At 42.5% G+C, this 13,343-nt stretch overlaps 1 protein-coding gene across 1 annotated transcript in view; it reads left to right on the top strand.

Annotated features, from left to right (window-relative positions):
- Positions 1 to 13,343, top strand: part of mcu (mitochondrial calcium uniporter) — a 68,731-nt gene that overhangs the window by 48,799 nt on the left and 6,589 nt on the right. The window contains exon 3 of the mRNA XM_030748814.1: positions 11,749 to 11,812. Coding sequence (XP_030604674.1) covers positions 11,749 to 11,812 — 64 coding nt within the window. The remainder of the gene's footprint in view (positions 1 to 11,748; positions 11,813 to 13,343) is intronic.

Here is a 13,343-nt window from a genome sequence, read left to right as displayed (position 1 = left end):
GGCCAGAAACCCCCAACGCACCCAGTCAGGATTAATAACCACCTGGCTGCCCTGGAAATTCAGATTTGACATTTTCATTGTTGAGTTTTACTTGATGCTTTGTCTCAGCTGGCATTTTTAATTAGTCAGTCCCTCAACTGAAAAGCCTGGCAGAAACTTTGCATTTCCTTCACCTTTTTAAATACGCACAACTTTGGAGTTGAGGATGAATATTGCTGAAAGGCATTCATATAACAGGAGCAGAGAAAGGACGATGTGGTAATGCAGCTTAGATTTAGGGAGGAATCACACATACATGTTTCAGGCTTCAATGGTTTTGTGCATGCTGCTCCTGATCCGTGCTGCCACCAACCAATCAGATCACATCATCCTGAAGATAACCTGGCAAAGGAGGTCGCAACGACATGCAACGTGTGTAGTCCAGCATGCCGCGAGACATTACCCAGTGTATGAACAATTATTACCAACAATTATTTTCATTACTGATTAATCTAAGGATTACTTAGGCACCTCCTCAGGTGCATAGGAGTGTTGGAGAAAGAGACATAAGGCAAAGCTACATCGTGTGGTGATATTTTATATTCATAAACAATGGAAAGTCTGTCCTGTGTGTCAGTACGGTCAGCAGTTAGTGCTGTGTTAGAGGATCATACGGTATTTCCGTATTGTGTGTACAAATTTCCTATTCCTGGAGTCACATCTCAGTCAATTCTGAATGCAGACACGAGTCACATATTTTTAGAGTCAGTTAGACAGAATTACTCCAAGGAAGTAAATATCAGGTGTCCATTGTGTATAAAGTACCTAAATCTGCTTTGATATCATGGAAAGAAAATGTTCAGAAGTCTGACTTCAGTACTTGTCTGGGAATTCTCAAGTTTTTTAATTTTATGTAATCCAAACTTCCTGTTTGCAGTGCACGTCGATGGATGCAATGCAAACAGGAGGTTTGGCTAAATATAGGCCAAAGTTGTAGCCCACAGTTGGCTCACTGCATTCAGCTGAGTGTTGTACATCCCCCAACTCTTTAATTTAGTGTGAAAAACAACTGTGTCCACAATGTTGAGAAAAGTGCAGCAACCTGGAATATAAACCTTTATGGCCTTAATAGCTTAATGTTGAAACAGAATAAACATGTTAGTTTATGGTTATTATGAGTTACAAAGTACACAGTTTATGTATTTCACTGTTAGCTGAAACAGAACTTGAGGGTCAGATTTTGAAAGCAAGGCAAGAGATAAAACAGCAGAAGGGAAAGTGGAGCATCTTGTGCCTCTAAGCATCAGTGATGAGAGATAAATTGGCGATGAACTAGTACTAATGCGTGCTCTGAACATGATATATTATTCAGTGTGGGTTTTGATAAATGTGACCATGAACTTTGAATCCTGGAGGGAATGTTTTTGCCACTGAAGATTGTGTTTGTGTCTCTTTAGTGGACTGTTTGCGATCACGTAAAAGTGCATCCCATGAAAATTGCCTTTTGGCATAATTGGACAAGCAAACACTTTGAAAAGTGTTTTGCACTCGTCTCTTTGGTACACATTGGCTTGCTGAACATTTTGAACACGCTTACATGTAGAATTTGTTTAGTGGCTTTTATGGTTTTCTTGCATGTGCTGCCCATTCCTAAATTGATAGCTTGCAGTAAAGAATAGAGAGGATGGAGAGACCAACCAGTGAGCTAAACCGGCGCCCAGCCCTCTATTTCTTCATTAGCAGATTTGATAGTGTGCTATGCATAGGATCATTGTCCTGTTTAAAGATTCACCTCACGCTCACCTTCAAGCCTGATGCAGATTCATAGTTGAATCAGTTACTGCAAGCTGCTCAGTCAGAGAGATGGGAAAGCAGCTCCAAAATATATCACTGGACTGCACCAGAGGATTCTGCTCTTGCAACTCTGTCTTTCTTCTATAGGGTTGAACAGTCTGTGATGAATCGGCAGTGGATCTAAGTCAGTGCCCATGTTAGGTGTTTGCAGATGTCTTTAGATGCCATTTATTTCAAATATTCAAACAATATGAAGACCTTTTTGAATCCCTTGCTCGACTCATGTCCATTCATAACCTCTTTTTTTCATAAAGAGCAGGTTTCACCCGTCACTCCCTAACGAGGGTCTAATATTTGGCACCTGGAACCCCTGATTGAAGTTTTATGGATTTGAAAGTGTGATAAAGGTAGTGGTATTCTCAGTTTATGCACTGAGTGAAGTTTTTTATTTTTTAAAGCGCATACAAAATGCCATCTTTTTTTCTATATCATGCAGTTTGGTATATCACCTTTATTATTTGAACATTTCGAAAACCATAGATGCATAAATATGATAAAAGTTCAACATTTTCCACACAGTGTTCCTTTTTTAAAAATCTCACACAGAAATGACGGTGCTATGACAGACTATCTGGTAGGCAGACTTGCAGAAACTTGCAGAAACTCGAGAATGGTGTCGCTGTTTCTTCAGTGCCCAAAGCAGCAGCCGTGGGAACAATTAGTGAGGAGCACTGTGCAGTCTTGGAGAGAACAAATGGGAGCTACTTTACTTCTCAGTTCAAAACAATTGCTTTACCTATCTATAATTAATGCGTCTAGAAACTGGGTAATGCCAGTGCAAAATATAGCTCTGCTCTCAGAGGGGGTCCTGTAATGGTGGGAAGTGTATACGGATGGCAAAAATTCTCCAAACGCTGTTGGTGACGAGCGGAGGATTTTTTGGGAAGATGAGAACTGAGCAGTGCTTACTCAGCAGCATTGATTGGAGTGTGTGGTATGTGTAATGTGAAGGAGCTGCAGACCTCTGCCTTTTCACACTCTTGAGGTTTAATCGATGCTGTTAAGGTCACCAGTGAGATCGGGCCAGTGTGTAAACTGTGCGTAGGCAAATCTGAATTTGCATGCACTCAATTACTTCTAAGAGAAGAAAAATAAAGCTATAGAGTGGGAGTGTGTGTGTGTGTGTGAGGGGGGGGGGCAAAGAAAAGAAGTTCCACCTACTAGTCTGAAACAGCATGTTGAGAGGCCAAGTACTGCATGACTAAAATTAACACTGACACAAGCAGCTAGTGCCATCTGGTGTATGAACCATCAAAGAGGGTCTTATTGTGCCTTCACGCTGACCACACGCACACAGACACCTGCCTTATGTGTATCAAATGTGACCCAAAGAATGCAGCTGGTCGTCCTCACTGGGACTGAATCCTTTGAGGAACAGCGCCGTGAAGCACAATAGCCAAGAGCTGCTGTCTTCCAAGTAGAGGTGTGAAAGCCTGCACTGCTGTTTAATAATGCATCAGGTTCTAGTGTTGTTGGTCTCAGGGAGGGAGGGGGGGGGGGGGGGGGGGGGGCAGTTGATAGGGGTATGACAGCCCACATGTCAACAATCTGATTCATTCACTTCTGAGATCTTATCCCATGGATTAAGCGGGCCATGAGCTGGAATTAATTAGCCGAAACATGTTCAAGTCCTTTAAGGCAATTTATTGAAATGGAATGAACGATTAAGCCGGAATTATTTATATCTTGATGTAACTGGTTTGGGGGGGTTTTGATGTTCGGATAGCCTAATCAGGGGAGGGTTGCTTTCACTGTCAACTCTGCATTGCAGTGGAGTGATCTGATCAGCACGGGCTTTTGTGGGGCACACTCTGCTCTGTCACAGTTTCCCTCTCGCTGTGCGAGTTGCGATTACTTAATGCTGTGGCGTTCAAGAACGCGACCGCCGATTTCATATCTGTTAATGGCTTTTACCAGGCGAGGAACACAGCCGAGAGAAAAGGCAGCATTTTCTTTTGTTACATAAGCTCGTCCATGCTGAGGCCGGAAAAATGATGGTGATTACTGTCACACTGTTCTCAAATCCGCTTTCTTGTGTAGCAATTGCTGAGTGGCCGCCTTATCGAGGTGTATGTGTTCTTTCGTATTTCTGAGGGGTGGGAGAATTTGCTTGTGTGCCTACAGTGATTTGTGAGTGCCTGGGAAGGGGCACAGCTGTGCTTTTCAACTTGTTAGGTACACAGTGGAGGGATTGGGGCTTCAAGGAGCCGAGTGGACGAGAGCTTGCCCGTGGGGCAGACTAGAGAGGGCGGAGGTGACATGAGACTGCATTTTTTTCTGTCCTGTTTAATGCTGTTCACTGCAAGTAAACATTAATAACAACTCAGTAATGAACTGATCATGATTTTTTTTCTGGATTTGCTAGGTTATAATGCGTCCCAACTGGTCCCAGGATATAATTATTTTATAAATCAGTGTAAACGCTGATTCAAATCAGTTCACCTAAAGTTTAAGTTTATGGATCAATGTGGAGAGTTTGTATATTCATATCTTTAACCAGCAAGACAGGAATTAAAAAAAAAAACCGTATCATTTTAAGTAGCTTCCTTTTGTTTGTGAGTACTGAAAATGCTTACATGTAAACTATGAATATTGAAATTTATTTTTAAAAAAATTGTACCTTCATATCATTTTGTCAATATTTAATTACTTGTTTGAGAAAATCACAAATTCTGCACATTACTGGGCCTGAGAACGAGAAAGAGCTCTTCAACTGTTGCAGTCAGCAGTCTCTTAATGTGCTATAAAGGAGCCATAAAACCAGAAACACGAGGTTCCAAAAAAGCCCGGACATCTTAACGGTGATTATCGTGCACAGACTTTCCTTCTAGCAGGTGATAAGATGGTAGATGTGGTGCATTTTCAGTTTAATACCTCGTAAACCTCATTTGCCTTCTCTAAGAAACCACATGGAAGTGATGCTCTAAGGCTGAGTCAGCGGGGTGACGCTGCTTTTTGTTTGTGATTTATTGCAAACTTTGGATGTGGAGCGTCTTCATTCCTGTTAAATGTTGAACATTTTGGGTGCTCCTTTTAGACATGATGCGTTCACTGACCAGCCCCTGGTATGCCCTGTCCTGTCCTCTAATGTAGATCTGTCTTGTGCATTTTCATTCTGCAAACAGTACTGTGCAAAAGTCTTGAGCCACTTTTTTTTTTTTTAAAGTGGTCTTGAGCAATAGTTCTCAAAATTTTTCTTTGGCTATTTTCAAAGGAAATATTCTTTCTTTCTTTCTTGGATCTAACTGAAGGGATAAACTAGTGTTGTGTCTACACATAGCAAAGAACCAATTTTAAATTGTATCTTCAGGCACTTTGTCACAAAAACACATAATTTGTTCCCATTTCTTTAGCTGAATCTATGAAAAATGCCAAAAATAACAGTTTGACAGGAATAAACGGGTATTTTTGCACCAACAAGGTGATTCCCAACGAGCTAATAGCCATAAACTTGCATATCTCAGCATGCTGCACAGTGTGTCCTTAAAATTTTTGGAGGAGCAGAAAACAAAAGAAAAAAGTCTCGGGTCTAAAAAAAAAATTATCTTCAGCACAAGAAAAATATTTGAAAATCATGTCCTTAAGAAGTAAAAATCCAGCAAAGACCAGACACAGAGCCTGAGAGATACATCTGGCTCTATAGTTGATCCATCTGCTGTTCACTGAAGCCTCATCAGAAATGGCCTCAGTGGAAGGGTGGCTGTCAAGAAGCCATTCTGAAGGAAGGGAAACAGGGAGAAAAGGCTGAGGTATGCCAAATTACACATGAACCTGACTAAAAATCAGTGACAACAGGTTTTATGGAGTGATGAATCCAAATGTGAATTTTCTTTTGTTCAAATTATTGTCAGTATGGACGGACAACAGCGGGCTCATCTTGACAGAGAACAGAACAAAAGTGTACTTAAAGAAATGACAAGAAAGCTGCCTCAGAGAGTTCAGGCTGTGTTGGAGAATTAAGGTGATCATACCAAATATATATACTGTATTTCCATGTATGTTTGCATGTTTCAATAAATCGCTGCACCTATTTCCCATATTCCTAGCAAAATATAAAGACTTGTGCTCAGTGCTGTACAGTGGCCTCCTACTAACCCCAGATTAAAAATCTGATCCTCTCCGGCCTTTGTCTCTTGTGTTAGCCTAATTTAGCACCATGTCTCGCCTTGACCCTCGCCTATCAAAATCACTGATTACTTCAAAATTAATCTGTCCTGGAAAAAGGAATTGGACATAAATAAGGATTTTATACGTTTCTGATATGCAGGCATAAAATTAAATAATAATTTCAATGCATAAGCACAGAAGAGCCCAGGATGAGTCTATTCTCTGCACCGAATTGACATGGGTGCTACGAATGTGTGACTGCCCACGTTATCTGGGCTGTAGCCACAACCCAGGACAGCACATTACCACATAGATGGATGCAGTCATTGTGCAGATAAATGGCAGAGGTTTCCACTCCCCCAGAAGGGCACCATGAAATGGGAATTATGTCAGCAGCATTATTCCTCAGCGCTCGTGTCTGTAACACATTTACGCACACACACTCACACAGGCGTACTTTACAGCCATGCTCGGAACCGGTGATTTCCCCACGGTGTGTCTGGAGTTAAAACAACGTGCAAGGCTGAAGAGGTTTTTAAAATGCAGTGTCATCTTGTGTTTAGGTTCAGCCACAATAGCAAAGCTTTAAAAAAAAAAAGGGAAAAAGCAGGGCCGTCCACACAACTGTAGCTCAGTTCACCTGACAGGCCTGTGGGTAAAAATGTCAGGTACCACTACAGAAGTAGCCCATTGTATACACACTAGTCAGATAAAAGATGTAGCATAACAAGATGTCATGAATTTTTTCCACTTTGTATCAAACTAAAAATAGCACAGTTCCTTTATTTTTTCCCCCTCTGGGATGAACAAAACTGTCAGTAGTGTGAATCCACCCTCAAAGCAGCTCTGCTTTGAATGTGTGCAGCTCTGCTGGAGAAGGAGGCTAATAAATTTTGCAAATTTCTCCTAATACATAATCTGAATTGCACTGAAAACAAGAAAATCATTATGCTGCTGGAATTAAACACAACACATGTGGTGCTGGGATGATATTGATGATGGGCAGAGCTGCAGCAGTTTCCCTCTCAGAGGCTGAGATGTATGTAGTAAGGTTTTCTTTTTCCTCCCCCCTCTTCCTGAAGACTGGCACATGCATGTGAGGTTGTTTCTTTGTGAGGATGATTTATCTTCACTGCAGATCAATTTCATGCCTCTTCGCTGCTGCTGTGTAATATGAGACCAGGGAAAGACCCAGCTCAGACTGCGAAGAATCCTTATATTTTCTTGTGCATCAACATTTTTTTTAAAATCTTTATTATGTTTGTTATGTAATCTGCTGCATGTTTAATACACTCAAAATGCACACGTCCACACACGAGCTGCAATAAAACACAGCAGCGGTTAAAGCACAGCGCAGATGGGAATCGAAAGAAGATCAAAACCTGCACATCACGATTCTGTGAGTTAGACAGAGATGGAGGAGGATGGGAGGGAGGTTGAATTCGAGGGGCAACCCCCCTTTCTAGACGAGGGATTCCTTTACTGCAGTGATCAGCAGTTCTCCCCTCGCCCTCCCTCCTCTTGCTCTCCCTCTCTCTCTCACTCACAGCTTTTCTCTTTTCATCTCCCTCCCTCTCTTCCTTCTCCTTCTCGCCGCCATCCCTGCTAAACATACACAACTCTACGGTCACGTTTTAGTGGGGAGGGACTGTCTGCTGCAGGGTACAGTATATGCAGCACATGGTTAGAAACGCAAGCGCACTTGTGACTCGCACGTTTTTACTCCAGCCTTCATTTATCTCCATCGCTCCCCCCGCTGCGCCTCCCATTTATCCTTACGTTCATTCTCCCTGTCTGTCTCGCCACACCTCGTCCCCTCTTCTAGCCCATCTGTCCATCTTCTCAGCCCTTTTCTTTGTTTCTCTGCCTCTCTGAGCCGCGTGTGACATTGATTCCAAGGTTGCTGTGCTACTGACTGCTGCTACGCTGTTAAATATTTCAGGCAGTGTTTCAGTGGCTGCGTGCCGAGGGGAGTGGAGGTGCGGGAGCTTTGCTCAGTCGCTGCAACTGCAACTACTGCTGACAAACAGGCTGGTGAACAGACGGGTGGACGCGCGCGCGCGCGCACACGCACACTCCTGCACACGGCCACCTGCAAACACACAGAGGTACATTCATGCATACATGTCACTCCACAGATGGACTTACACACGTGCCAGTGCCATATTTGCATATGCTTGTGATGCCGCTCTGTGTCAATGTGTGCGTGGGCTGGTGAAGACACCGTTGTGGGTATCTCTGTGAAATCTTCCTGGCTTCAAATAGCTGAAGTTAATGAATGAGCAAAGCAGTGCTGGAGTGCTCTCTGCAGACTGTGCAGTTATCCCAGATGGGCCAAAAGTCCTTTCTCAGCATGTCATCTGATCAGAAACCTAATCACTGTTTGGGCTCTACTTGGTGCTTGGCAATTGGTATTCTCATTTAGGACACACAGACACACACACACACACACACACAACACACACACACACACACACACACACACACACACACACACACACACACACACACACACACACAGAGGAGGTTCTGCATCATTGACGCAATGGTGGCATTTACTCTCACCCCCCTTAAAGGGTTTAATCCCGAGATCCGGGATTCCCGGGAAATGCGATCAGAACCATTTCCCGTTTCCCGGGAAACGTTAGACGGGAAACCGGGAAAAAAGTCGCGCGCGTCGATTTGACTTTCAGAAAGAAAAGAAAGCTTCAGAATGTTAAATTTAAGGAAATGTTGAGAGAAGGGTTCGTTTAATGCGAAAAGCATTACTCTTCATTTCAGGCATGTTCAGCCTCCGTTTAAGGCTTCAGCTTCATCTCAAGCGTTTTAATAGAGGTATTACACAGTTGTGCTTTTTTCCTCTTTAATTTGTTGAAATCGTAGGCAATGTGTTTACCCTAAGGTATTTTGTATTATATAATTTTATATTATTATATATTGTTATATTGCATTATATAGCCTATAAAATATGCCTGCCCTGAACAATAAAGAAATATCTGTTTAACTTCGAGTGTTTCTTTTCCTCGTTTGCAGCCGCTTACTAACAATCATGAATTAGGATACGGGCCTAATGTGTGAAGAAATTATCATGAAATAGATTGCTTTAACATATTTCGCTTTTAAAATGGAGTTGAGTAAAATGTATATTTTTTAGGCTATAAGGATTGGCCAGTTTTTCAAAAGACGATTCACAGCGAACCTACTTTAACCCTCAGACACGGTGTTATAAATTTGTTGTTGCCAGAATGGCAATGACCAAGTCGTAGTGCATTACTCAAGGCCCTGTGTTATGCCATATTATAGTGTAGTACGGTAGTTAACTTTTCAATGACTATTACAGCGTTCCACTGGGGGAGATATAGCCCAACAGATGTCGCCACGACAGCGCAAGTGGCTGAGCCTTTATCAATGCTGTGGAGATGAACCGTATTGTTTTGCACCAGCAGTTGTAAAATATCTTGGTATAATTCCATGTACAATGCAGGAATATTCGAATTATATTTGTTAAGGGAGTGTTGAGGAACGATACAACACCGCATAGCTCGAGCACTCGAATGTCGAGATGTAGGTTTTATTGCGTTAATCAAGCCGACGTTACCCCCTACTGGGCATAACAGGACATAGCTGGAAAGCTACCTCTACAATATCACAATAGGTTAAGGCCGACACAGGCTACAGAAGGCCTAATTAAAATAAAAAAATAAATAAACTTTTTCCCGGGATTCCCGGGAAATGGCTCTTCATTTCCCGGGATTTGATCCATGTCATTTTCGGGAAAAATATTAAACCCTACCCCCTTTTCATTCTTTGTCTAGTTCAAAATGATCTTGTGCATTTGCCAGGGTTGTAAAAGTAGTAAAAGTGCAAAGAAAGTTTTATTTGCTGTCTGATATCTAAAAAGAAGAACTCCAGGGTAGAGAACAGTCAGTGGGGTATCAGTTTAACCCCTTTAAAGAGCTCTGTTGAATTGAAGACACATGATGAGAACTCCACCTTTAAATATAGAAGCCAAAGTTGAGATTCAGGTCATGCTTGTCATGTTTAAACATTACAGGCAAATTTCTTGCTGTGAGAGGTGGGTAGCCCCTCAGCATTATCATCACGCATAGTTGCGGGTAGATTGGCTTGTTTTTGCTGTCTGTCTGAAAGCTTTGTCCATCTGGATCAGACATCTAAAGAGATGGATTGATTGATTTGCAGTCACAGCCACTGATTGACAGCGGGGCATTCAATCAGCAGCAGCTGATTGGCAGCTCGGTCTGAGTGTCTGTGTCTCAGTTTGATGCTCGGATTACAGTTAGCCCCTGTGAAGGGTCTCTAAATGCTGACAGAATTATTTTATATCCAAGTCAGTCAGAGTAGACCTTTTGACAGAGGCTGGCTGTGTCAAACATGAAAAATAACGTAAAGCTTTGGAAATACTTGGGAATTTATGGGAAAGCTGTGTCACAGGTGTGTCTGGGATAATTGTACTGCTGACTAATAATAAAATCAGGCTTCATTATTCAGACCACTGACTTTTTTTTTGCTGCCATCTTACTTTTGTTCAGCATAAAAAAAATAAAAAAATAATGTTGGAGCATTTCTATTATACACACACACACACACACACACACACACACACACACACACACACACACACACACACACACGTGTCTGCTCTGAGATATCTTCTCTCTGTGTGACTATCAGTGCTCCTGTGGTTTGCCTCAGTAAGGGTGAGGAAAATGTGGGTGTATCGTACATCTGATATTACAATAGTTGTACACTGAGTAAGTGCATGAGTACATTGTATAGGTATACAGAGTGTATACATTCATATACTGCCCTGAAACTTGCACAGATCTGTGCCCCAGATGTGAGGACCAGTGCAGAAAACTGAGCATTTTAATGGTTGAGGCACAATTGGTTTGGTCCTTTTGAAACCAGCTAAAAAAAATTATCCACTAGAGTTGTGAGTCCCCCGAGGTGCTTGCTCTTTTTTTCTTTCCTGATGTCTCATCTTCATCCTCCATTTATTTTGTTCTCTTTTTTTAAGAATGAGAAGACCGCCTGCCTTTTGCCCGAGGCTGGATGATGGCTCACAAGAAAATGTGACGAGCTCTGTAATTTAAAACATATGAACACTCTGAAGTATTTTTGTGACAAGAAAGCTGCAGTTAACCCCTTAACTGGCAGCAAAAAAATCACCTGACAAAAACTACATAACGCCTTCTGGTTATTATTGGCTCTGAAAAACCCATTTCATAGCCTATTAATCGGCTGCGTCTGGTCCGCTGGCCGAATGAAGTGCATTTATATGGCAGGCTAGACCCGCCCATTTTGACTGACACCTCATTCGGCCAATAATGTTAAGAAATGGGTTTCCCAGAGCCAATAATACTCAGAGGGCGTCACGTAGCTTTGTCAGGTGATTTGGTGCAGCCAGTTACATGATTGGCCGAATGACGTGTCAATAAAAATGGGAGGGTCTAGCCTGCCATATAAAAGGGACTACAAACGGCCCGTCACCGGGCCCTTGCCAGTTAAGGGGTTAAATTGGTTAGTCCTTCCTGCTCGGGTGTGGCTCTAGACTGCAAATGGGAGGATTTCTAGAAAATGGAAAAGAGGTAGCCACTGTGTAAGACAATACTCTAGGAAATAAACAATTAGAGAAGTAAATTGCATTGATTAAGGCAGTGTCATATTGCTCAGTGCGGCATGCTGGCCAACAGCAGCTGTGGTTGCCTGAAAGAAGCATACCAGATAAGAACAAGCAGTGAAAAGGCAAAGTAATGAGTTTGGTCCACTTTCTCCTCCTGTCTGCAGGTATGGAGGGGCGCCCCCTCATGGCATGGCCAGAGACTGTTGTGTTCCTCTGCTTCTCCAGAGGGTAAGTATTTCCCCTCCTTCAGCATCATTAACCTTACGTGCTTATGAGCAAAATCCAGATTATTTTCAGACTCTTTTAGCTGTATCTCCCTTATTAGAGAAAACCCCTGACAACAATGGAGAGAAGTTCTGCATCAGTCAGAGAGTAGAGGCTCATTTGGAGTTAACAGGCAGTAGTCATTAATGTGGAATCGGTCTGGGGGTAGCATCTGCTTGTCTGCGTGAGAGGCGGGAGTGATGGAGAGTGTAAAAAGAGGGAGCAGCACTGCAGAACAGGCTGAATTCATTTTAAAGTGTGCTTTAATGGCTGTAGGATTGTAGTAAAGATAGACATGGGGTCCTTGCACTTTTAACAATGCTCCTGTGAAGACAGGAGGACAAAGGGAACATGTGCAGGAGAGGAGCAACTCGGGTACTCGGGGCAAGGTTTCAAAGTGTCACTGTAATGGAGAAATGATCTTAAAATGAAATGTCTGAACCTTTGTGTCTTTAAAATTGACACCCAGAAAACAGGCCCAGCTGGTCCTGCCTGTGCCAGCTGACAGTCCTTCACTTCTTGGTGGGGGCCTAAGCAGAGATCTGCTGATTCACTGCAGTGGGGTTGCGCAGGAGGCAGAGGTTTTTGGGTGCAGCAGCAACAAGAAGGCTCCGATCACATCTCCTATGGGCTCGCAGCCCTCTGCCTTGATTTATGTCTCTGTCATTAGAGGCCACTCAGCATGATAATGGTATAAGCTGTGCAGGCTCATTATAACAGTAGTTTGGTTATGGACCAATAGAGCCATATTACAGGCTTATATTAGCAGAGAGTGCCACTGAGCCGAGTGTGGGCTCAGCTGTTTGGGACAAACGTGATGGAAGCGCTTAAAAAAAACAAAACAAAAAATAAACAGGGTGTGCAGATGGCACAGAAAACGCACAAAATCATAAACTTGAACTCAGTCCCAGCTACGCTAATTGATTCAGTCTTTTTCTCTGCTATGAAAAGTTCAAACCTTTCAAGGAATGAATAAATTGCGGTGTTTACCTTGAGGTCTTTTTAATTCAGTCTCACCACACGAGAATCATTTAGAAGTCTTTCAAGCTTTTCTCTGGGAATAAGAAAACATCAATAGTTGGCTTCAAAGAATCAACGGCAGTCCTGTGAGGAACAGGTCCGTAATGTTAAGGCTGTATCGATTCTCAAGAACTGATGGCCTGAATAGGGCTTATTTTGGCAAACCACAGTGAGCAGTGTATGCCTTTCAGTACCTACTAGTCCTGTGTTGATTACTGGGCAAATAGTAGGTATGTAGAGGTGTACTAAACATATAAAAGAACATATACACTAAATGTAGTATATCTGTGATAGGCCAATATCTGCCAATATTATCAGTCAGGCTACAGTTGGCATCATTAAAACCATCAAGATATCAGGGACAAAATCTGGAGCACTGACGTGCCAAACAGCTATTTAAATTTTCACCAAGGGTGAGTGTTGTGTGGATGTTTAGTAGCGAGCAATCCAGAGAACACCAAGACTAACGTGATAA

This window comes from Archocentrus centrarchus, chromosome 15 (assembly GCF_007364275.1).
Source record: "Archocentrus centrarchus isolate MPI-CPG fArcCen1 chromosome 15, fArcCen1, whole genome shotgun sequence".
Taxonomy (NCBI): domain Eukaryota; kingdom Metazoa; phylum Chordata; class Actinopteri; order Cichliformes; family Cichlidae; genus Archocentrus; species Archocentrus centrarchus.
The sequence above is the reverse complement of the archived record's forward strand: the minus strand, read 5'-3'. Positions and strand labels throughout refer to the sequence as shown.